The sequence below is a fragment of the Micropterus salmoides genome, unplaced genomic scaffold (genome assembly GCF_014851395.1).
Source record: "Micropterus salmoides isolate LMB-PRFRI ecotype aquatic unplaced genomic scaffold, ASM1485139v1 Ms_hic_scaffold_1, whole genome shotgun sequence".
Classification (NCBI taxonomy): domain Eukaryota; kingdom Metazoa; phylum Chordata; class Actinopteri; order Centrarchiformes; family Centrarchidae; genus Micropterus; species Micropterus salmoides.
The window spans coordinates 34,916,413-34,942,974 of NW_024040040.1; the positions used below are offsets into that span (position 1 = coordinate 34,916,413).

General features: G+C 41.0%; 1 protein-coding gene across 2 annotated transcripts in view; it reads right to left on the reverse strand.

The window, feature by feature from the left end:
• The window catches only part of LOC119907420 (matrix metalloproteinase-16-like), an 84,799-nt gene extending 80,911 nt beyond the window's left edge, over positions 1 to 3,888 (reverse strand). The window contains exon 1 of one of the 2 annotated variants that reach the window (XM_038725180.1): positions 3,396 to 3,521. In XM_038725180.1, coding sequence (XP_038581108.1) covers positions 3,396 to 3,521 — 126 coding nt within the window. Of the gene's footprint in view, positions 1 to 3,395 lie in introns of both variants that reach the window. The other variant, XM_038725188.1, reaches the window with a different exon arrangement.
• Positions 3,889 to 26,562: the final 22,674 nt, after the last annotated feature.

Below are 26,562 nucleotides of genomic sequence, written 5' to 3' on the forward strand. Positions count from 1 at the left end.
CTACTTTAGACAAAATGGGTGCATAGCTGAAGAACAGTTCAGGATGGCTGTGTGTTCGTGGCACTGAGCGGAGAAAACTCTTACACAATATTAAGTGAAATTTCATCCTGTCAGCCAGTGTCAAACACAGGCAGGGAAAAAAGAGATTAGAAATCCATTATCGCTCTTTTAATTACTCTGTTATATAAAAACTAATGATACAAATAACTCAAGATAGCTCGACTGCTTGCGCTTGGAGAAGGCATTAAAAATTACTTCACTGGCTGTCACACAAAGCCGTCAATTTTTTCATATAAAATCAATAAAGATTGAAACAGAAAACAAAACTCGCAAAAAGATAAATGAAATGAACTCATGGCAGTGCCATTGTTGATGACATTGTCTAATTTGCAGAGGAAATGACTTCTTCAGGGAAGACAATTGGATAAACAAAAGCTGAGGAGCTTTTTCGGAAATACTTCAGCAGTAAGCACAGACTGGCAGATCTATAGTGTTAGACTGAAGTGAGGTGTTACAAGTTAGTATTAATTACCGTTTTATCGCCCAGCGACAGGCTGCGCTTTCTGTAAAATGTCATCCAGAGCAGAGAAAACTGTAAGAAGGGAAAAAATTGGCAACACAGAAAACTCAGCCATGGAGTCAAATCCAGGAAGTCAGCACTAAAGCTGCCGTCACAAAGGGTAGAGGCCACCGTCTGACCGGCAATTACAGGGCAGTTTAGATGACCTCCCACCTCAAACCACACCTGTTATTTAGAGGCAATACTCACCTCTCTCTTTATTATTGCCCTCTATAACCTGTGGTACAGACACACAAACACACGGAGTCTTAACGAGTCCAGTAAATGGCTCCAGGGAAACCAGTTCAACACAGTCCACAATCTTACCAAACCAGAGCTTCACAGACACACAGAGGGACATCAGTCACCCAGCTACTGGCTGTATAACTCTGTCTAACACAGAATAATACTGCAGGACATGACAGCACAGTTTACAAAGCACTTACAGTAAGACACGTTTTAGGCTATACCTCAGCTGCCTCATAGGGTCAAATAACATTGGATTTTTGCGCCACATTTCTTTCTCTTAGCCCACTGAGTGTGACATCCAGCTGGATACCCACAGTACAAACTCAGTCCATACGTTTGGCAACTTGATGCACAACCCTTTATAGTTTGCTCAAGGGCATCTCAACAGATGTGGATAGTAAGTGGATAATAAGTGTTTGTCATATGCTCTCCAGCAGCCTTAAGAGTTCTTTCACCTTGTGGATACCTAAGACAATGACGGTTAAATTAGGGGCCATAAATGGCTCGCATTACAGCATGAGGCCCACTTAAAACTAACAAAAGAATGACATGTTGTGGAAGCTTTGGAATCTTGCAACTCACACTAGCAAGACGGGAAGCCAAAAAGGACAGCGAGCATAGACATGAACGTACTCTAAGCACACGTATTCAACAGTACATCCATTTGGCAGCATTGTATGATGACAAGTTTGAGCACAGCCACATCTGTACACGCTGAACATCTTGTGATGCTTCTACTCTTATACATTTAGAAATGGATTGTTGTTTCACCAATGAAAAATTTATTTTTAGAGCAAAGTGAATGTTTTTAACCAAAGCATCTCACACATTTAAAAGTCAAATGACTTACAGCTTATATTTTTTCCTACGAGTCACTTGGCTGCCACACGGACGGATTTACAGCAACTTTAAGACTTCTAAAGTACAAGTAGACAATTTAAAATAGGAAAGGTTGGCGTGCCTTGACTGCAGTACATTAACGTGCAAGTCTGACAAAGAAAAGCTTGGAAAAGACAAGCTGGGGGAGAATAATAGCATGCAAGTGAAGGCGGAAGATGTGGGAGAAGGGAATGTGAAGCCATGTTAGAAACTTGAAATGAAATCTAAAAGATGACAACTGTAACACAAGCTATAATCAATAGTCTCTCCTATTTACATTGTTTATTGTGCCTTGCAAATGGCGAACGAGGCCAGGTCTTATTTAAACGCACAGGTTTTTGAAAGATATTTCTGTTACTTTACAGTAAAATGGTCAGCTGAAAATGGGCAAAGAAATATCAGCCGAGTACAAAGAACAAACCTTTTCACATCTCTCTGACTTTCTACATCTTTCCGTCATGTCAGCTTGGACAAATTTTAACTGAATAACCTGTAGCATCTGGACCAAATCTGCGCCCCGGCCTTTCCAAGGGGAACAGCGTGGCATGCCAAGCTTGCAAATCATGTGGATATGTGGATGTAAGGACTTGAATGGCCGTCAGTCGACATGCCAGGATGTTCCTGTATGTTGTCTCTGCATTTGTGTGTGTGTGTGCGCGTGTGTGTGTGTAGCAAAGTGTGAAAGACAGTGAGGGGTTGCTGTGTAACCCTTTATAACAGCCTTATGTTAAACAGAGGTGATTGCTCGGGAAATAAAAGAGGATGTAAATAGACATGTGTCCTTAATAAACCCCAAATGTCTCCCTTTACCCAAGGGAGGAAAGCTTGGGTTAGTTCTGCAGAATAGAAGAAGAGAAGAAAGAAATAAACACTAACTCTTTTTAAAGACTGATTGAGTGTTGAAGTTTATTGTTGTAGCATTTGTAGCCTGAAGTCTTTTAACAATCCATTAAGTCGGGATTATCAGACCAGAATAAAAGCTCCCTTTTTAAAAGAAACCTTGTTTTCCCAGTCAGTAGCTGCCCACATTGTTGCCTGTGAACCCATAAGATCTCTTAGAGCATGTGCTGATTTTGTTATAATGGCACATGTGATACAATCTGAATGCTCTTAAGTGGGGGGTTCTCATGTCTCCGTCACGGACCCCTAAAAACACAAAAGATCTGGCCATGCACCCAGTCTGAATATTTGCCCCAATGACTTCTTTTGTTAGATTTCATTGTCACTGTTTACTTAGTACTGAAATACATGGGCATGTAGAGTTTCTATGGGGAGAAACAGCTAAACAACTCTTGTTTAGGACATTTTTTCACGTTCAAATTATATTATAGTGAAATTAAGCTGCTCCTTTTCTGGTTGGTGACACTGCTTCTCAGCTGAAATGTTAGCCCACTTTGAGAACATAAACAAACCTACACAGAGAAAGAAATATGCTTAATATGATTAATGTGCTGTGACACACATTCCATCTGAAATATCAAGTTTCCAAAGAAAAAGTGGAGAAAAGGATAGGATGGGTGTTCAACCCAGTTGGGCATCTCACAAAGACCCTGTTGTTATTGAAACATAAACACAAACTAAACAATGTGCCTCAAATACATTATTCTTTTGAAATGAGACAAAAAAGATTGCAGACTAATGGGAGGGAAATGTCTCCTGCCTTTATTTGAATGTTGTCATGTCAAATAAATAACGGTCCGGTTCTTACCTCCACACTGAACGGCTGCTCCTCTCCGTTCACGGCGCATAAAATCCACAGCAACAACTGCAAGCATAACGTCCCCATACAGCAGCTATTAAGACATCTCCTATTGCGGACCGCCAATAAAACCATAGTGAACCCCGCTGTTGTCGCTTATTGTCTCTGGGCTGTTTTACTGACAGTCGGTACAAACGAACGGACAACGGGGATAAATCCTACACGTTTAGCAGCAACATTGCTGATGTCTCCGTGTCTCTCGTGCGGTGCCGAAAGCGATGAAGAGGAGAGGGAAAGCGGAGAGGATTCGTCGACCGCTCGCGCCGCTATACTTTCGCCGAGGTTTCAGTAGGAGGTTGTCTCCGGGGTAAGACTCGCTGTTAACGCCTGTCAGCAGCCTCCCGGTCCTGCAGTCCCCGGGTGAGTCCTCCGGTACACCGGCCGTTGTTCCAAGCGGACACGTCCAGCTCGTGTTCTGCACCGCGCGGCATAGCTGCCCGTTTTCAATCGTGCTTCCCACCGAATGCGCATGTGCGCACTGGCACGAGCGCCCCCGCCATCTCTCCAAATTCTCCTATAAAAACAGTCCACGGCCCTGACAGCTTTTGTTTGAAATGTTTTACATACGCTTAAGGCTTGCTGTTTTTGAAGGCAGTACATATATGGCCTACTTATCCATGTAAACAATTACTAAAATAACAAAGTTCAGAGTTTTTCTCATGACATGTATGGTTTTACCTTTGTAACCCAGAACAAGTGTCCGTTTACCAGAATACAAACACAACTTTAGTAAAACAAGCCGATTTTATAACACTAGTTTATAGGTTTCAGGAAATTGCTGAATCTTTCTTATGTTGGGAATAGTTATGAATTAGAAAATAGAAAAACTGTCGTAAGAAAAGTCAGTCATAGGCTTAGTTTGTATGTTACAACCATGAACTATATTGGGACAAAATGTGATAGCAATAGCCTAGATGACTAAATGATTCAGTCAGTTGCAAAAAAAACACTGACAATAATATGAGAATATAGGGTCTTCAAAGAAAAAGGAGCTTTATGTTTACATTGTTTCTTTATATTGGTGGGTTTTTGTCTCCCTCTCATTGTATGATGTCTGTGATCTAGTGATTATTTTTTATACTTTCTACCAATAACAAACTGCATGTTCAGTTGTATCATTGTATTTATATGTGTGTGTAGGTTGTATTCACTATATTTTCACTTTTTATTTCCTTCAAGGCCACTAGAGGGTGATGATAGGCTCAGTTCTTATATCAAATAACCACAACCCTTAGTGTAAGTGAGTCATCTATGGTACCCAGAAGTCTCTTCTGTGTCAAAGCACTGGTTCCAGTAGGTGATGGTGACGCCAATCTGCTTTTACAGGCAAACCTTTCATCATGGCCTGATCATCTTTACATTTATAATATAAACTGTATGATGTCTCATATATTTAGAAAAGATATGTTATTGTGGCCCTCCCCTAATAGACAAACAAAACTGTATCCAATGAAAAGGCCTTACTCTAATCTCCTCAGATAATAGAGAAGGGTCAGATCTAATGAGTCGGATCAATGATTTTCCACTTTAGACTAATACCAAGGGATGAGGAACAAGTGCATGTCTGTGTCAGTGTGTGTGTGTGTGTGTGTGTGTGTGTGTGTGTGTGTGTGTGTGTGTGTTGTGAACCACAGAAAAATTAGGTGAGCCTCACAATTAGCCCATTGATGAGGTTTCAATTTGCACACACACACATACACCCAACAGATCACACAGAATTCTCACAGATCACACTCATTGGAAAACTTTTTTTAAACCTAAAAGTTAGCAGCACAACTGTTGATCACAATGATCTCTTTGACCCCTGTGTGACCCATGAGTCTTGAGTTTCTATCACTACAATGTTAAAAAAACAACAGTGTCATGTTTACTGTAAGTCATAACGGAACCATCCATAATACAGTTTACACAAGTGTATTCAATGTACATGTACAGTAAGTGAGAAACAGTATGTGATACTCCGGGGTTGACATGTGACACGGTTAATCATGGGCGCAAAGGATAAAGGATTTGTTGTGCTCTGAGGTCTGCTGACTCACACAGCGATTTGTTCACAGTGTGTGTAACAAGGTGGATTGCTGTGAACTGTTGATTTACCTTTTGCACAGCTGAACCCCCCTTTTGGAATTGTGGAGATTTATGATTTATTCTCTATTTGCACAGAGATAGTTTTGCCTCATAAGTGATGAGAATATAGACACTCATCCTGGGACTCCCCAACAGATCATCATTCAAGTCAATGCGAAACTTTCTCATTTCTTTTCACTTGTGAGATCTTGCTGATGTCCTGATGTGTTTGAAAGTATAGATGCCTTACCAGAAATAGTAATATTACTATTTAAAAGGTCAAAGTAATTGTGGCACTTAATTATACTGGTTTTTCCAAAACGTTCCCACACGCAACATACTATCCATCAACTTTACCTAGCTAACAAGACGTATGTGCTGTGTCTCAAATCAATTCCATGTTTACAATTGCTATTTTGAGTGCACAAGTGTGTTCAGACAGACAAGTACAGCAAAATGTAGTGCACTATGATTAACTGAATGGTATACTCATAATGGTCAAAAAGTTGAGTGTGGCTACAGTCATCTTGGCTACATAGCGGAAAGGGAGGGACCACCAAACTGTTTTCAAACTTGTGAAAATGGCAGCAGGGGAAGCTATAACAATTGTGTTGTTAAAATAACAAGTACAGTAATTTATATTAATTTTTAATAAAATTGAATTGATGTCAAGCATTGAATATTTTGGTGGGTGACAATCATGGTGCAATGTTGCCGATAATGATAGAAAAAGAAGAAGAAGCAGTCAAATGTTGCGTTGTAATTTCTGGTTATTGCACAACAGATGCCTTTGATTTGATACTACCCTGTCGAAATTCACGCACTTCTCAAGTAAGAACCTAGTGTACACAGTGTACTACATGTTAGTGTACTAACGTTAGTATGTAGAAATGACCTGTGAGTCCCAAACGATCAATTTTCAGCACAGATTAAAAGCACCAAAGCCCCATCCACACACGTATTAAAAAAATGTTATGTTAGCATACATGAAATTCCTGCTGTTTGTCTGCAGCACAAGTAAAGGGCACAGAATCCCCCTGTTATGGATATTATAGTAGTAACTATGGAATGAAAATGCTTACCTTCAAACTATAAAGACACTACATGCCTTTTGTGTTATTTTAGTGCAATACCTCATATAACATGACTGCAGGCAAAACCTCACTTATAATATGCTATGTCAATATAGTGTTAGTATTGTTCATCAGCCACACTAGAAGAAACTCTTCGCACCTATTTGGTTTTTGTGATATTTGTAATATATTTTCCATCCAAAGCGATCAGTCTGCCCTCTCTATCCTCTACCAAGTCATACCCTGGAATTCTGAATGCATGTCAAACTGGTCACCCAACCTGTTCTCATTCCCAACTCGTCACATATGGACGCATAGTCAGCAACCTTGGAATTACTGTAAATGCCCTGGGTACCCTTTAGTGTTGTTTTTGCATATGTAGGATGTTGACTTTTTGTTTCACACGGGAATCGAACACTAGTCTCAGTACCGTGAAAATACGGTTTCTTACCCAACTGCCTTCTTACTCAGACTTTTCTGTTATTTATACTTGGCCAATCATTGAACAATGATGCTAAAGGGCTTCCCCTAGTGTGTTCAACTATGACGCTAAAGACCGCAATGTGCTTTTGTAGCAGACGCCAAAGGAAGTGACAAAGCGAAGGTGTTTGATGATGTTAAGATTATGTGGAATTTTTTCTTTATTATCATGTTTGATGTGTCATTTGCGTTGGATTTGGTTGAATGGTTGCTTCAAGAACACAGCTGAAAGGAATGGCAGGCAGTTAAGTAGTGACACAGAAGTTGCGTTGCTTCTCTTTATCCCTTGGATTTAATTAATTTCATTGCACTTAGCTGTGATAACAGTGTACAATAAGTTTTGCCAGTGTGAAAGTTTGACTTCCTTTCTTTGTTCCTATTGTGCTCATTTAGAAGTTTGTTGGCTGGTTGAGTCATTTTCTCTTCCCAACTTCCTCTCCATTCCTAATTCTCTCGCTCTCACGGTCTCTCTTCCTCTCCTCTTCTTAATGATTTCCTCTCTCACTCGATAATCCTGAATACCCTTTTTGAAAGGTTCTGGCCCTTTCCAACTGGTCCTCCCACCAGCGCAGAGCTTTGCCAGCATCCTCAAAGCCTCTCTTTCCAAACATGACTCTGTCTCATAACTGCTGCATCTGCTCCCAGTCAGACCTCCTGGATCTCCTGGCAGCATGAATCTAAAGCCTCCCGTCTGTCTCCCTTTTTGCCCGAGCAGAGGAATAAAGAAAAGAGTAGGAGAGGAATATGAAGAGAGGCCAGCGATCTGCACTGAGTTCTCTCAAAATGATTGTATCATTGAAACCTATAGTATGTTACAGTTCTGGGGATGAATATTCCTGTGTACCACAGTTTATCAACAAAAGGCTAGTGGGAGCGATCCTTTCTTTCATGTACTTTGGAGTAAAACTTGTCTTCACCCCAGACTTCACTACATGTTTAACTCCTAATGTGCTTCTTGAGGTTGGGTGGGATCATGAACAGATCACGTTCTCTCTCCAGATCTCACAGTGAGAAGCCGCCCTCTCAACAACGTCTCGCACTGATTGCCTTGTTATCGTATGGCAAGCTAAAGCCAACTAAAAGAAAGAAAACAGTAAGACATTAAGAAACCGTAAGTGAGAAATAAGTGCTCTACTCCAACAAGAGCCTTTTTCACAGTTGGACCACTCTACGTGGGTCTGAACCCAAAATCATGTTGTGGTGCTTTTCACCCTTACAGGGCATGGAAATTCTGCCAAACCATGAATAGTTTGCGGTTGTCAGAATTACTTTTGTATATTTCATGCCACAATTTTTATGTAAACTAAAAAAAATTATAAGTACAGTATGTGTCTCACACATTGTGTATTTAAAAAAATGTTAAAAAAATTTCTTGGTTCTTGTGTAGGAGTGCAAAGAAAACTTTATTTAAAAATATTTTTTTTAAGTCATGCGGAGTTATAGTTACTGCTGAAATGTTGTATTTTATGTGTTTCATTAGCTCATTAGCTAGTTTTTCCTTTATTAGTGGATTTATAGCCATTTGGATTTCAAGTCTGCCAATGCACATTTAGTTATTCAATTCAATAAAAGATGGACATTTTTGACTCCTTCTTCCCCAACTTGTATTGAAACCATTCACATTTCATTATGGAAGTTTGTGCAAGGTAGCTTTAATAAAATTGTGTGAAAAAAAATACAGTTGTAAAATACAGTTGCGTGTGTATGAAGTCATTAAACCAACCAGAATATGGCACTGCATGTGCACTGATGTAAAGAAAACAACCAACGACCCCCCCTGTAGTTTTGCCATTTTAAATCATGGTTTGGCTGAGCTCTCAGGACCAAATGACACAGGAAATCAACACGTCTGGGTCTCTGGCTCCGATCACAGCCCATCAATGAAGTGATTGCACCTCCTTCTAGGAAGTTTTGACATAAGGCAGAGAGCTGATCTCTATTAACCCAGCCATGACGCCAAAGTACTTACCATGTGGCTCCATCTGAGCCGGGCACTGGCTTGTTTAAACTTTGGACACACAGACATACAGACAAACAGCAGAAATGGGTTGGCTTGGTGTAAAAATAACCTGATTACAGCCCACACGTTGCCATCGCTGACAACAGATTGGATTTTTACATAATAAGCTTAGTCGTGCAGTCAGTTTCACACCAGCATGAAACCAGATTCACTTTGCACAAGCAATAGAATCCCTGTTATCTGCATTGAGAGAGAAATATGTAGTTAACAAATGTGTGTGGCTTTACACACATTGTATGGACTCAAGAACCACAACTTGATTTGGTTTACTGAGAAGAAAAAAAAGAATAAGATGGTGTTGTTCAGACACAAAGGTTGCCAGTTCATTTGGTAGTAGATTAGGCTAGTTGAAGATGCAACGTGAAGAGGAAGACAGTGGATTTTTTGGCTTTAGTCTCTTTGCTGATCTAAACAACCAGGGTGAAAGTTATGAAAAGATGTCCAAAACATATGAGAGGGGATTTGATGTCAGTACATTCAATAATGAGCAAGGTATTGAAATTACAACCTTGAAATGTAGATATTTAAAGCAACAGGTCAGTGATATGTTAATAGATTTCCTAAGGGCTTTTTCATAAACTAACACCTGTGAAAGTTGTGAAAGGATACCCAAGACACATGACAGATGGTATCATGATATATCCATAAATTTGCAAGCTATTGAAATTACAACGTTGAAATGTGCATAATTAAGGAAATAGGCCATTAATAGCCATGATTTGATGAGTTACAAACTCAGAGGAGTGAAATGTTTAAGGGCAGTCACACTCTATAATGGCAGTGGTTTGAGATTTAAAAACAAAAAATATTATTGAAGACTGAAATGGGTCATATTGCTCTTTTAAGATGATCCCTCTGTTTACAGCGACAGGTGCAATAGACAGGTTCTTTGCGCTCTTGACTTCGTCCTTATTTTTGGTGATTTTAAGATGGTCAAAACTGTGAAACCCCTGTCTAAATTAGCTCTCCAACGTATCCCATGACTGGAAGAAATCGAAGCTTTGACTTAGAACTATTGATGGTAACAGCTGCAAAAATGAACGAATGTTACATTTTAAACCAACTTCACCCTGGTATGAAACCAATGTAAGTGCGTACTTAACAATAGGCGATCCGTACCATGCCCGAGCACGTTTAACCCCCAAAGTCCAGTTCGTTTGACCAGTGTGATCGCTGAACTGTGCCAGGGCCCGATTGAAGAGGTGAACTCGGGCACGGTTAGGTTGGACTCTGGTTTTTTAGGTTGGACTCTGGTCCCTGTCTTGTTTTTTTCTTCCAAAAGAGCAATGACGTAAACTCGGGCACAGATCATTAGGCACAATGTGAGCGCAGGGCAGTCGGGGGGGGACAATCCTGCTAGGCACGGCACAAGGCTAGCGGGCCTAGTTTGAGTATGCCCTAAGTATACTGTGTGTGTGGAGAGCATCTTTGGAGGCTGGGAGGAGTTAACGTGACGTTTTCATCTGGTGAAGTTTCAGTAACAAATAAATGAGTTAAGGGTACAATGTGTAAGGTATGAAAACATTGTACATTTAAGGTTAGAAAACGTAATTCTCAAGAAAACCTCAATTTTAAATATATTATACCAAACACTTCTCTGTGAGTTTGACTGCAAGTAAACACAGAAAGTATCCCCCTGGATAGCTGTTGGAGCTTACTAAATAGGGCTCTGCTTCTGGGACAACTTGACAGCTAACCAGACTGTGAGACCAGTTAGCTCACCACTACAGCACGTGCCCAAGGTATAAAGGCTGAGTCCTTGTTGCAGCAGCCCAGGATTGAATCTGAGTCGTGGCCCTTTGCCGCTTGTCCCCCACGTTGTCCCCCAACCCATGTTGCTTGTCTCTCTCTGCACTGCTCTGCCACAAAAATAAAGGCTAAAAAGCCCCCAAAATATTTTTTTTAAATATGTGAGGCTGATGGTGATGATTTATACGGTTCTGCAGCATTCAGTCGAGTATAAATGGAGGAGGAACAACAACAATGAATGGAGGCACAAGCATAAATGCAGAGAGAGGGCCAGTGTCCCGCCTTCTCTGACATATGTTTTTTATGCATTGCCAGACTCTCTACAAGCATGACCGCTAGTCACAATTCAATTCAAAACAAAATCTGAAAAATGTAATCATTTGGTTTGGGAAACAACACACACACAAAAAAAGACAACTTGAACTATTGCTTTATGATACACTGTAAGACACACTACTTCCTGCAGGGGGCACTGAACATTAGCATTAGATGTAAATTAGCAAAATTGTCCATCATGAACATAATTCATGTGGGCACACTGATAAATAAAGTAAATATAGATTGTATCAGCAGACAAACAGTATTATTCTGACTTTACCTCCTGGATGGCCGTTGCAATGTCAAAAACGGTTGTGCAGTGCCTCCCTTACATCTGATAAGACTAGAAACTGTGAGCGTCAAAGTCAGGTCAACACACACACACACGCACACAGACACACCAATGGCTTTGGGGAGATTTTCCTCAGAGATTGGTTGTGGTTACAGCAGGGCTGCAACACAGACTCTCTGCTCTGCACCAAAAATGTTTCCACCCTTCCCATTGGCCAAAAACCTGAAACTGATCCGTGCCACAATATCGGAAGTAGGTCGATTGGCGCTGTTGGCAAATTCTGTCACTCTCTCTCTCATTCCCTCTCACTCTTGCTCTCTCTGGCTATCTCTGGCTTTCTCTCACTTTCTCTCTCTCTCTTTGTCAGGCTCAGTGTGGCCAACAGTTTCTTTTTCAAACTACAAAATTGTATGCATACTGTAAGATTTAAGGAATAGTTTGACATTTTGAGCAATATTTGCATTCTTGGTGAGAGCACGAGAAGATCGATGTCACTCTATTTGTACGGTGAATGTCAAACTACAAACAGCAGTCGGTTATCTTAGCTTACCATGACTGGAAATGGGAAAACACAAAAAGATTCTGGTATATAATTCCCCCTCAAAGTAACAGCTGTGTCTATATTCTCGGCAGGAAGTCAAGCACTTATTAAATGGGTGTAGGGCTCCGCCAGGGTTGTCCCTTGTTACCAGTTCTTTTTTGTGATTTTCATGGATAGGATCTCAAGGTGCAGCCAGGTGGAGGAGAGTATCTGGTTTGGGAACCTCAGAATTACTTCTCTGCTCTTTGCTGATGATGTGTTCTGTTAGTCATCAGAGCATGACCTCCAGCACAAACTGGGGCAGTTTGAGTGAAGCCTTCGGGATGAGAAGTTCAAGGATATCAGGGTCTTGTTCGCGGGTGAGGGTAAAATGGAGCTTGACAGGCAGATTGGTGCGGCAGCAGCAGTAATGCTGGCGTTGTACCAGGCAGTTGAGGTGAAGAGGTCACTGAGCCTGAAGGCAAAGCTGTCAATTGTCTGGAATTCCTTGCTTAGCCTACTGCCACCACGATCTGGCCATAGATAAGCAACGGAAAATGGATGGATGTATTAACACACTAGATATTAATGTTGTTAGGTTTGTCAGCCAGTCTAGCTGAGTCCCTATGTTTGTGTGTATGTGTGCTAAGCTAACTGGCTGCTAGTGGTAAAAGTAATTTAGCAGAAGAAAAGTTACAAAATGTGGCTTTTAATTGCGTTTTTCATTCTGACATGTTGATAATTACTGTTTATTCAACTCCAAACGATCCAGTAATATTGGAAGCAGCACCAGTGCATTTATTTTGTATAGAGAAAATAAATGTGTATAAATTACTGCCAACGATACATTATTCATAATTAGTGCTAATTTTTTTCTAAATGTTGTGGTGAAGAAGCACAAAATGCTCCAGCACCGTGAGAGAGTGCTGTGTTTGCCAACTGATCTATAATTTACCAGTCAGGGTCTAATGATATCTGCACCATCTTCTTCAAATGTGTGTGTGTGTGTGTGTGTGTGTGTCTGTGCGTGTTTGTATATCCCAGTGGGGCACCTGAATACACACTAACCAATGGGAACGTGTGATTTGTGGGGACAAAAGTGAGGTCCCCAAGGGTGCTTTTTGAGGGTTAACACGTGGTTTGAGGGTTCAGGTTACAATTAGGTTTAGTAAAGGGTTAGGGTAAGGGTTGAAGTTAGGCATGTAGTTGTGATGGTTAAGGTTAGGATAAGGGGCTAGGGAATGCATTATATCAATAAGATGTGAGTAATATGACAATAGACTTGGACCAAGATATGTTTTAATACAACTGATGTTAAGGTGGAAACTTCTCAGTGATAGATTAGATCAGAACCTCTAGCACTGTGGCTGCCGTTCGCTGCCTGTCGTCCACCTCAACATACTGCTGAATAAAACCTTAACGGTGCAAGTTCAGCAGTGAGGGGAATGCCACAGCAGAAAGATGAGCAATGCACTTAGCACCCTACTTGGAGCAATTATGATTGATTATAGCTCCCTGAAGTGTTTCTTACACCGGTCCTCTATAAACTCTAAATTGGTTCTGGGCTCTGGGCAAAGCACCATTTCACACAGGAACATTTAAAGCAGCCTGCAGCATGCAGAAGTGGCTTAGGCTAGACCTGTCACAGTTAGCATATGAATTAATGCTATGTTACACTAGATGAGTTTTATTCTTATTCTGGGTGTGACTGCAGAAACCCAGCCGTCGGCACAGATTAGCCGACCCTGAATGGGTTGTAGAGTGAATACCTAGACCCTCCTGACTGGAGACCAGGCTCCAGGCCAGTCAGGGACCCATATGATTTTAAAAATGTCTGAAGTGTTGGCCCAGACTGGCCAGGTTCATGTAGTGTGAAGCAGTGCAAGACTTAGCAGACGGAAAGTTTTTGTCAGTTTAGCTCAAGGGAGGGAAAAGAGAATGTACAGGAATTACAGTCGCTTTCAACAACAATGCCCACTTACACTGACAGTTTGTACCACTTCAAAATCACAACTCCAGCTGCTCTACTCACAATAAGCTACATTGGTTAAAATGTTAAAATCCTCCAAATCAAACAACATACAATTTAAAATCACATAAAATCTGATGATTCATTTTTTCCCCCAAGTGGTTCGTTGACAGAAGCTGCTGTTGTTAAGCCCAGTGCTGGACTGAAACAGCATGATCTGTGAATAATGTGGGTTAAGAACACATTTTGTGCTTTGTTTATGATTACTTGATTTTCAAACAACTATTGCAGGTAATGCTGTAAACAGCTCGAGATACAAGAGTTAGCTACACGTCTAAAATGTAAATGTAAAACATGTAATGGGCTAAATTAGCCTTGGGCCAAGAATAATCGTGAGCTGAAAAAGGAGAACCATTATCCTGCAGATGCTTCTCAGATGAATGATCACATTAAAACAAAGGTGTTATGACATTAGAGGCCTTTAAAAATGTTAATAGTAAGCAAAAAGCCATGGGCTTTCAAAGACAAAATTGCTCCAACAGTTAAGAAACACTTTATGAGGATGCTATGCTACAGATGTGTAGCTGATATTAAGAGAAATACTTTCAGGCTATGATCATTAAGGGAAATGTGACTTGCTAATAAGCTGGCTGAATTGAGAACACTGATAACAAGTCAGAGGGAGTACAGAGGGTTAAGTATTGTGTCTCACTGTGACACAGATACAAGCAATTTTGGTGCCCTAGGCGAGATTTTCAACGCCCCCCCCCAAAAAAAAAGTCCACCTAATTTGTTGGGGCCATTGCTCCCATATCCTCAAGAATGTTTTAAATGTTCAGCAGCCAAACTCACAATTTCAGCATGTATAGATGAAAAGCCAAGTCAGTAATCATGGTCAATAATGAACAAGTGTTATCTGCATACTTGTCAATCGCAACATCTTAGCCTAAATTAGGACACCAAACCTATTCCCCTCCAGAAACTGTGTCAACCCAGAGACTGTTTTCTTGCAGTATGTTGCAGATTTCTTGAAATGCGAGACCACTGGTTTAGTTTCAATAGTGGAGATGACTCAAATGAAGAGGAGGATCTGGGGGTCCTCCCCCAGAAGAATTTAAGCATTGGGGACTTCATTTCCTGCATTCTGGTGACATTTCTGCCTTTTCTGCCTCAATTTATGGTGGAAAAGTCTTTATTTATGTAAAGGGGACACAAAATACAGGCAGCAGGTGACAATTCAAAATAAAAAATATTTATAGAATATAATGCAGTGAGGCTTTCAGACATTCTGTACCTATTGCTTTTAAATAGCCAATATTTCTCCTGTACATCAACTTTTCTAATTTAATAAAATCCCTGCTGAGTCAGCACACATGCAGGCATGATTCAGTCTTCCCTCTTCTTTTGTGTCTTTTGCATGGGGGTGTGCATGTGGCACCTTTTCACCTCCAATAAGTTAATTTTAATTAAAGTTAAAAACTCCTGGACTTTAATAAATCCTGTTTTAGCAGGGTTTCTGCTTATGTTCAAACTTTCTGCACATTCAGAATCTCTCCCACATCTGTTCTCTCTTACATGTCGAAAGAAAAGACGTGATATTAAGAGACTAATGTCATCATTTGATGAGAATTCATGAGATCTTTTAAGTCTGCCTTCTGCTGTGCATTACTTATTGCTCCGCTGGAATTATCCCCTTTAGACCGTTTGACCGACACAGTGCACAGACTGCATGTTGCAAGTGAAACCGAAACGGCCTATGTCGCCTATGCCACGGGCCGGCCCTGGATACAAGAACATACTCCTGACTGAAATCATTGCCAGCATTCACATGGTGGAAGTGGAAACACTACTGGGAGCAGTAATAGGAAAGGAGTGGAGGCTCGCTGAGGTTGTTAACACCAAATAATGCAACCTTGAAAATATTTCGTTTAAAGAGCGCACCTGCAGCGCAGACAATAAAATGACATAACACTGCCATAGAAGTAGAGTGCGACATCAGACAATTTACTACAAACTGTCCTGACCGCTGCAACTACTTTGGAGTGTAATACTAAAAATAAAAACTAATGTGTTCACTTTGGTCCTTTCTGAAATACCTCATTCATGGTCCCCAGATGTATGTAAAAACATTATCCAATGAAATGTCTCAACATCTATTTGGTAGATCAGCACACCATGTTTTTCACTACTAAAGACCACACTATTGCCAGCTGTGTTTAAATCATTTACTGATAAAACAAAAAGATTGTGTGTGAGGCTTGAACTCGCTGTGCTGCGTAGCACAACAGTTTTGGACCCTGTACATAGGGATTCTCTATGGGCTCCTCTCCGCATCCACAGCTATTCATTCTAGTATCTCGGTGGGCCCTCCCCACATAAGGGCTCTGCATACTCCCGGTACTCTGCAGTCCCCTTTTACCCCTCAGTCCTATGCCCCTGGGCATGACAGACCCCCTCATAACCCTATGGAGAGGAGGAAGGAGTTTTAGGAAACAAGATAGAGAAAGGGTTGGGGGAAGGGGTGCAGACAGTGGCGGTTCTAGACCAATTTTATTGAGGGGGCAAGGCTGGGGCCACTTGTTTTGTCAGAGGCAAATTCAAAGCGGGACAAAAGAGACAAAGGCAATGTTCAAGCTTTCAAAATGTCTTGTTTACTATATAATGTAATGATTTAGTATAATAATAATGAATTACATTTATATAGCACTTTATCATGAAAACTCAAAGCGCTTCACAGTGAAGTGGATGTGACTCACTTCAACCACCACCAAAATGTGTAGCACCCACCTGGGTGATGGACGGTAGCCATTTAGCGCCAGAACGCTCACCACACATCAACTTAAGGCGGAAAGGGAGGGAAACATTGAGCCAATTACTATGGGGGATGATTAGATGGTCAGATGGTGAAAGCCAGGTTGGGAATTTTGCCATGACATGTTTAAGTAACTTACAGTTATTTGTTTCAGTAACACGATCTTTTCAGTAACTTAGTTATAGTTTTATTAAATTACATTATTCAAAAAAAACATTCCTGTTAACTTTAGCTCAAGTTACAGTACATTCTTTGATGCAACACTTGTAATGGTGCTTTCAGATCAAAAGCGAAGCAAGCGTTCGGGGCGGTGAGTTTACATACAAAGACAATGCAAAGACGCGTAGAGCCGCTATTTCCTGTCAGGCGGCTTCAGAGCGTTGTGTGGAGAGGCCCAGGCAGAGCGGGCGATTGAAAATCTGCTGGCCGGCGAAGAGCTGCTAAACTTGGGAGAGCAGGGAGCAGCGCTCCAGCTTTTGGACAAAAACACCTGCAGTCGGACTGGATTATTCTCTGACAACTAAAATTAGCTTTTTACTTTAGTTTTTGGGATTACAACTTTGATTTATCTTAACTCGAGTTTCTCAACAGCTAGATTCCGTGCACATCCGGTTCCAGTGTTGTTAGCGCTGTTTGGCACTACATCATATTTATATAAAAACCGGACAAAACTGGACATTGCTTGGAGAAAAGAAAGTGAGGTGAATTCATATTGTAGTTTTTTCGGCATCAGTTTGACCCGTTAATTGCTATTTAATCATAGCAAAATGTTTACTTTGGGTTCATACAGCCGTAGTAATGGCGAGTTGTTTATTCGCATTATCACGTTGTGTGTGAACACAGCAGTTGTCCAGCGATAAAACCCCCACGAGGAGAGCGTTGCGTGGATTAAATTCGCGTTTGGTCTGAATGCCGCATAAGGCTTAATGAACCGTGTTCTCCAGTGTACTAGACATTCTCTGGATCCCAGTTTGTAGTCCTGATGTGAAGTGTCCACAAAATTAAATACTTGATAGTAGGCCATCATCTGTGCATTATAAAGGGGGGATACGTTTTATGGCAGGTTGAAAACCACCTAATACAGAAACAATATGTATCCCACTATAACTTTTGCTAGGAAAATAGAAACGTCTCCATATTCAACCCTGTTATTAGTCCTGATGTGAAGTATACACAAAATTCAATACTTGATGGTAGGCCATCATCTGTGCATTATGGACAGGGATAAATATTTTGGCAGACTGCATGTCCAGCCTGGTAGGACCAGTAGGCTACTGTTATCGCTTTTTGTGAAAAGTGCTGTTTATATGCAATCCATTATTAAATTATGATAATAATTTACCCTTGCTGATTACAAGGACAAAATATTGTCTACAACGCTGCATTCAGTTTAATGTACATTTCGAGTCAAGTAGTTGTAACACTGAGGTGAGCAATGTGTTAAACTGATTACAGTGATCTTGATTTTACAGTATCGATGGCGTAGATATTTGTAAGAGCACAAAAGGTGACAGTTTGTCTAGATCTAGCTTCCAAACAGTAACATGGATGACTAAGTGATCAACTACGTGGTCAGTTACAACATCGTCAGACTATTGCGAAATAAATGTTTGCTTAACTGAAACTGCTCGTTTTGTTTAGACATTCTCAAATGAGTGCAATGAATAATACGAAGTTAAATAACACGTAACATTAACGTTAGCCTATAAAAGCGTTCTTATAATTCATGTGCTTGCTTGCTCTGCAAAAACCTCATTGATAAAACAATACTAAAACGATAGATGAAACAATCCACGTTATATTTTTATTTACTTTTGTGAAGTCAAAAGTCCGCCTTCACCATTGAATGCACGCGGGCTCCCACGGCATGGGAGGAACACTTTCTATCAGGGATAACTACCTTGGCAGGACACCGGACAGTGGCGGTGTAACGTCCTAAAGGATCCGACTAGTTGAGACACATTTGTCCTACCTATTGCATCAGCCCTATATCGTCGCAAGGAAGATATATTACTTTGATTATTGTAGACTTTGTGTTCAAAGGGGACCATAGGGGGATCCGAGGTCTGTGTTACAGGGGCACTGGCCCCTGTTGGCCCCCCCCCCCCCCCCAAAACCGCCACAGGGTGCAGAACGCAAGAGTGGAGAAGAGGAGATGGGTGGGTATTCATGGGAATTCCAGGAGTGGCGTGGTTGTTAGAAAATTCCAATTCATGGGTCCCATCAACCTCAGCTGTAATTTGTCAATTTGCAATGCTCACATTCTAAACAAAAATGTTAAACGTGGTAATTATAGTTGCAAGTACAGTTGCAAGTACAGTTGTTGGAATTAGTCTTGTTTAAACTTTGATGTTTGCTTATTTAATCGTGAAAAGTTACAGAAAAATACATAGGATCTGAAGTGATGTTTTCAGGGACTATGGGTGGGATTATATCTGTCCACCTATTATCGACAAGCCGTGGAAAATAATGGTCTGTATAAATTTTAAGGATGCTTACAGCTCCACTGGCCTCCACAACATTGTCCCGCTTGCAGTAACCTGAGATCATATGGTCAATATGGAGAGCACGTGAACAAAATGGACATCAAGCACCGTGTCCTAAGGGATCGCGATTGTAAAAAGAAACATATGGGAGTCTCACAGATAGATCAACAAAGTGTGCTTGTTGTCGGAGAGCAACCTGGCAGCATCACCCCCTAGACTATGTGTCATTTCCTGGCAGCCCCCCTACACACACATGTGACGGCATCACAGGAAGTTCACCTGCTGCTTATGACCCTGACTCATAAACCAAACTGCCAGCTGGGGAGAGGATGATGTACAATGTGTTTATGTGTGTGTTGCATCAGTGTTGGATCCCTGCACAGAGAACGTAATAGGTCACAGATATTTACTGTATGTTGCCCTTTTATTACAGTATAAGTCAGATGCAGTTAGTGTGATCCTCTGGTACATAAAGTATGACACTCATAGGAAACCTTTAGGAGGAAATGTCTATGCATCTATTTCACATTAAAAACATATTAAATAACTTTACATGATATATACACACACACACATATATATATACATATATATACATTTTTTTAATTATATATATACATTACAAATGCTTCAAAGGGCTTAAAATAAAACCCTGCAAGGTTACATACACACTGAGGAAGTAAAGGCAATAAAATGAACATGATCAAATAAATAAAAAAAACATTACTATACACATGACAAACATTACTAAAAGGCAACGAAATTAAGACTCTCCTGCCTGTGGCAAGATAATTAGAGTTATGCACATGGGCACATGCAAACACAAGCATTCAGGTCGTGTACAACCTCATTTATCTTTCGAGTTTAATCTGCAACCAGTGCTGATGGACGAGATTTAGTTCACAATCTTAGCTTCCCTCCTTTGTTTGTACCATTTTTTATTATCTCTGTCACTATTGCTATAATATCTTACCTCCATTACTTGAACCAGGTAAGAGTTCATGAAATGTTCCTTATGGCTGGTCTGTCTGGGCACATAACCCAATGGATCATCATGCATATCAAGCTGATGTTCAATCTCAAGTACTGTGCGGCCTGTTTCTCTCACTAAAGCCTGTACTGACGGAAGCCCTGCCTTTAATAAACAGGTCAGTCTGGGAGCTGTCCACATAAAGGTCTCAATAAATATACAGATAGATGTGACAGCAGCTGATGGTGTTGGACTGGCAGGCATTTTTCATGATGCAACTCCAGACAGGTTTGTGGATTAGCTGAGGATTGTTGACCACAGGTGGGAGAGCAGGCTTTCATCCTCCGTTTGGCTCGCCTCGAGAGTGCGGAGTAGGTCAGCAGTCTCTTCCCGAAGGATGATGAGCTTGCCCTGGCCCTGCGCCATGAAGCGTGGCGCATCAAAATGCCACAGCAAATAAATACAGCCAATGGGAGCGCCCCCGTTTGTATGCAGCGTGGCAGCAGCACAGGTTGAAACAAATCTATCAAAACTGTGCTCATGATAAGAAGATATATTAATTTTAAAAGGTCAGGCTTGTCTGAAACAGATAGTTGAAGATATTTGCAAATATTACATTATCTATGTATTGAATGTTTTGAAGCTAGAAGGCGTTCAGAAGAAGTTCAACCGATCAACACATACTCATTTGCATGCAGATGGAGACCCAAGGTTTGCACTGTTATGCTATTTGTTTCTTTATTTCCTAACAGAAAATGAATAGAAAGATGAGAGATGACAATATATTCAGAGTGCAGGGACCTCTATCAATCTTTTGGGGAATGTGAGTGCATATGTGTGGGTTCACTTGATGTACTTATGAGGCTGAGTTCCTCATCACCATTAATCCCCATTATGAAAGCAAACAGTAATATTTGACAGTAATAATGCTTAATTGTTCCCATTCTCTTTTGTAATGAATCTGGTGAATGCTGTCCTCCACTGGTGGCCTGCTGCCGAGCCAAACAGCATGGCTATCTGCATTATTATCCATTTAACCCAGTATGAGAGTGCAGCACATGGGTACTTAGAGTTTTATCTGATGCTATGATAGGCAATCTGTGAGTGCTGTAATCAATGGCTAATAACCATCCGGGCAGCTCAGCCGCTCGTTTGGACAGCCAGGTGGAAACGGATTATCTGATTGGGTTGTTTACAATTTGTCTGGGTGGGTATTGAGCGTTGTAGCCAGCTGCAGGGCAGATGTTCTAAGTGGGAACAGCATAATCACTCTGCCGGTACCACAGGGCCACAAGTGTACCAGTGCGGTGGGTTACAGAGAGTCTAGAAAGGTTCAAAGTATGCGACATGCAGAAATTGTTTAATGGCTCTGGAGACAGTTGCTCAGATTTTTGATAGAAGCTGCTCATATTTAGTGTTTCCACAAAATGTATTCTTAGCCTAAGAGAAACAGAATATTTCAGCAAACCAACATAACCAAAGTTTGTGCAGCAGTCTTACAGTATAATATATATATAAACTTGTGCACTTATTCGGTCAAAATTGTCATTATTAAAAAGACGACGTAGGTTTTATGTGTTTTCTACCACTGGTCACCAGCAGTGTCTGTGTTTGACATTGCCCTATAAGAATTCAGAATCTCAACAAAAGACACCGGTGTTAAAAAACCATAGTAAAGAAACAGAGGAGAAAACTGCGAAATCAGCTTGGGCAGTGCGGACGGGGCATTAAGGCCACTGGCAACGCCAGGTTAATGCTACTAGCAATCAATCCTGCAGAGCTTCTCTGGTGGGCGAGTCATGTAACCCTGTGGCTCGGTGTACGACACCCCGGGGCTCCCCTATCTACAGCGGGCGGCGGCACTTGGCCGGGGATTACGCTGTGTCCTCCAGTGGCGCGCTCGACGAAATCTGCCTGCCTTTCCCGCAGTGAGCCTACATTGTTACGACGTACAGCGTGCCGGCACGCTGCCTCCTGCAGTAGTGGAGAGACATCTCCACAGATTTAAATTGTTCAGAGCTTCTCCTGCATCGTCTCTTGAAACGGAGTACACATGGGCTCGGGCAAAACCCTATTCGCCTCTGACCGTGAAAGGACACTATCAACCACACGATATGAAACCTGATATGGTGTGCTCTGGCCTGGCTTTACCGCTAGTTAGTGTAGGTGCACATGCACTTCTCCACTGTTTTAAACCCTGTTTTAAACTCCTGCTCTAAACTTTTAAATGCTACCTGTCGTAGCGTTTGTGGATTTTAAACTGGATTCCAAACTGATAATAGGCCTATTGCTTTTGTTTAGCCACATGACTGGTTATCTGATTTTTCGTCTAGATGTCTTGAATGTTGATATTAATATTTCTGGTTACAATATTTACAGACAGGACGGATCCTCAAAAGGTGGTGGGGTAGCAATCTTTATCAAAGAACATCTTCACTGTTCAGTTGTCTGCTCCAAATCTGTACTTACACAATTTGATGTACTAGTCTTAAATATCAAAATCTCAAAAAATGCTTTGAATGTTGCTGGGTGGTTGCCGTCAGCACCAGCCTGTACTCTACCTGCATGAAGTTCTCTTCTGGCACCTAACACTAGATCAGAATTTGTGCTGTTAGGTGACCTAAATTGGGACATGCTAAATCCACCTGCCCAGGTTCTGAAGCAATGTGATTCCCTAAACCTCTCTCAGATTATAACCAATCCTTCAAGGTATGACAAAAAACATCCAGAAACTGCTACTCTACTAGATGTTATCCTTACAAATAATCAGATCAGATAGGTACAAGGCTGGTGTTTTCTGTAATGACGTTAGCGACCACTGTTTTATTGCTTGTGTGCGTAATGGCGGCTCAGTTAAACAACCTGCTCTGATCAGCTATAGACGCTTAATGAAAAACTTTAATGAGCAAGCTTTTATTTCTGATCTAGCCTCTGTAAATTGGTTTAGAATCAGCTTGATCCTTACAGTTAAAGATACTTGGACCTTTTTTCACAACCATTTCAGTATTATTGTTAATAAGCACACCCCAATAAAGTGGCTGAATTACATCACAAAAAAAAAAACTTGATTTGGAAAGCTTGATTCAATAATAATCAGGCTGACTGGTTATTATTCCGCCAAATAAGGAATAAGTGTACTCAGGGGGTCCGCAAAGCCAAAATCTATTATTATAGGGAACAGTTCTCTCTTTCTGGTTCTAATCCCAATAAATTTTGGAAAATAGTTAAGGGCATGGAAAGTAGACCCTCCTCCCTGCAGCTGCCAGTGTCCCTCAGCATTGATGATGTCATTGTCACGGACAAAGGCCGTATGACAGAGCTCTTGAATCTTCATTTCATTAAGTCTGGCTCTCTGTTTGACTTAACCACACCTCCCTGCCAATCCAACGTCCCCTTTTCTCCCATTAAATCAAAGGTAACTAGATGTGAAACACGTCCCCCTAGTCATCAATACCCATTATACAATTTTACCCTCCGACCTGTTACCTATTCAACCTGTCGTTTCACTGTGCAGAAGTTCCCAGTGCTTGAAAATTAGTGGTAGTAAGTCCTTTATTTAGGTGGAGATCAAGCTGATCCAAACTGTTACAGGCCAATCTTTTTTCTGCCCAGTATCTCTAAGGTCTAAGGCAATCTGGTTTTCATACTGGCTTTGTTTGTACCACCGCAAACCCTGACGGTCTTAAATGATATTACAAATTCACTTGACAAGAAGCAATGTTGTGTTGCTATTTTTATTGACCTGGCAAAAGCTTTTGACACAGTAAACCATTCCATCCTAGTGAACCGACTAAGGAACATTGGTGTCCAAATTATAAGGTCAGAAAATCTGCTGTCTAAGCCTGTTACTGTCACCAAGGGAGTACCACAAGGCTCATTTGTAGGCCCAACAATTTCAGTATACATTAATGACATACTGCAAAGTGCAGGACTCTCACTTATCCACTTATATGCAGATGATACCGTTTTTTATCCAGTTGGGTCCTCCCTGGAACAAGTTCTAAGAACTCTACAACAATCTTTCCATTGTATCCAGCATGCCTTCTCTGACCTTCACCTCGTCCTTAAAACCTCCAGTTAATGTGGTTCGATATGAAAAACACTCTCTCCCACCCAGGTGTAATTACCATAGTTGAGGGTTTGGAACTAGAGGAAGTAAATACATATAAATACTTGGGAGTTTGGCTAGACAGCACACTATCTTACTCTCATCACATTACCAAGCTACAGGCCAAGGTCAAGGCCAGATTGGGGATTCTCTACCGTAATCATTCATCATTCTCCCAATCTGCTAAACTCACCCAGATTCAGATGACTATATTACCCGTGCTAGACTTTGGTGATGTAATTTACATGTCTGCAGGTAAGGGGCTTCCACTCAACTATCAGATTTGCCACCAATGCTCCTTATAGGACACCGTTGCAATCTGTACACCTTCATAAACTGGACATCACTTCGTACTTGATGTAAGATCCACTGGTTTATGCTCAGCCGGTCGCACTGCCTTTCAGTTTGCTGCGCCCAACAAACTACAAAAAACAATAAAACTCTCCACTCTAGTCACCACTGCCACTTTTAAAGATGTGGTATTATGCTTTTTGGCTTTTCCCTCTCCTTTATTGAGTTATATCTCCTTTTTGTGCATGTAATAGGTTTGCAAAGTGAAAAAGCCCAAAGTCCAGCCCAAAGGGAGTTCCCATCTCCCACAGAGAAAGCACTGCTCTGAACCGCTTGAAAACAGCTCGTTTGTAGTCCAGCCCTTCACTTCCTTTACTGGCCGAATTGGTCATCACTCGTCATGTCGTCACATATCCACTTGCAGGTTTTGTTTTTTGGTCTTTTTTGGTTTTTGCTGTTTGTTGATGAGGTTAATCAAAGTATTTTTCCCGAGATGGCTTTGCAATTTTCCGCTGTTTATCTCAGAACATTAAAATGATCTTTCCGCCTGGCTCCTGACACTTATAAACGGTGTGAACAACTTGAGGTTTTACGCTGACCTCGTTACATTCACCGGTCGAGAAAAAAACTTCGGAATTATCATTACTCATCTTCCAATAATATTCCGGTTGTCTCTACTGACACCCGTGTTCCAGATACAACACAGCTGGATAAAAGACATAGGCCTATCAACTTTGGAAATTTAAGATCGCTGCATCTTGATCCTGACCTCGGAATCTGCAGATGTGCATCTCCAGACTTGCGAACACCCGTTCTCTAACTGATAAAGCATCAGTATTGAATGACATAATCATTGACACTAACCTGGACATGCTATTTTTGACGGAAGCCTGGCAGGTGCCTAATGTCTTTTTGAACTTGAACCTCTTAACGCCACCTGGATACATCTTTTTTTCTCAACCGCGTCTTCATCGTAGAGGTGGAGGGCTGGCTGTAGTTTGCCGTGAGACTATTAAAATATCCAAGATTGAGTTCCACGATGTAACAGCATTTGAATACCTAGCGCTGAAAATGACTGGCCAAACGTCACTGGCTGTAATTTTAATTTACCGACCTCCAAAATATCCCTCTGACTTTTTCTCTGATATTAGTGAGTTACTTACTCTTGTCTGTGGTTGTCATTCATCTGTTGTTTTGCTTGGTGATTTTAATATACATGAAAACACTGCACAATGAAAAGAATTGATGTCTGTGTTGGACTGTTTCAATTTGACTCAACATGTAATCTAACTGTCCATCAGAAATCTGCTGTATCTACAATAATGCTCTGTCTCAAACACTTGAGATGCATGCTCCTGTTAAAACTAGACTGGTTCCATCTACACGTACCTCACCCTGGTTCACTCCTGAACTTCGAATGACTGAGGGTCGCCGCATAGAAAGACTATACAGGAAAACTAGACTCATTGTGCACTCTTTCGTTCTTATAGAACATCTGCTCAACTACCGTACAGCCCTTAACAATGCAAGATCCTCTTATTTCTCCTCTACTATTAGGAATTCCACGTGCAGACCCAAATCACTCTTTGCTATGGTTAACAAACTCACAAATCCACCACAACATGTTATGTCAGGCTCTGAGGAGCTCGTAAATAGCTTCTCTAAATTCTTTTCAGACAAATTGATGTCAATCACTTATTCCATCACCAAAAACACTCATACAAGACATAGATACAAGCTAAACACATAGTTTAGCTTCTGCCATTGTCAATTGCCATTGCCAATTAAAAACAGCTGCGGTGACCCCCATTCTTAAAAAACCTGGCCTTGATCATCTAAACATGGACAATTACAGACCAATATCCAATTTAACATTTTTAAGCAAAATCCCTGAAAAGGTTGTTGCTTCGCAATTGCGATCTTATGTGGATATAAATGGTCTTTTTGAACCTTTTCAGTCA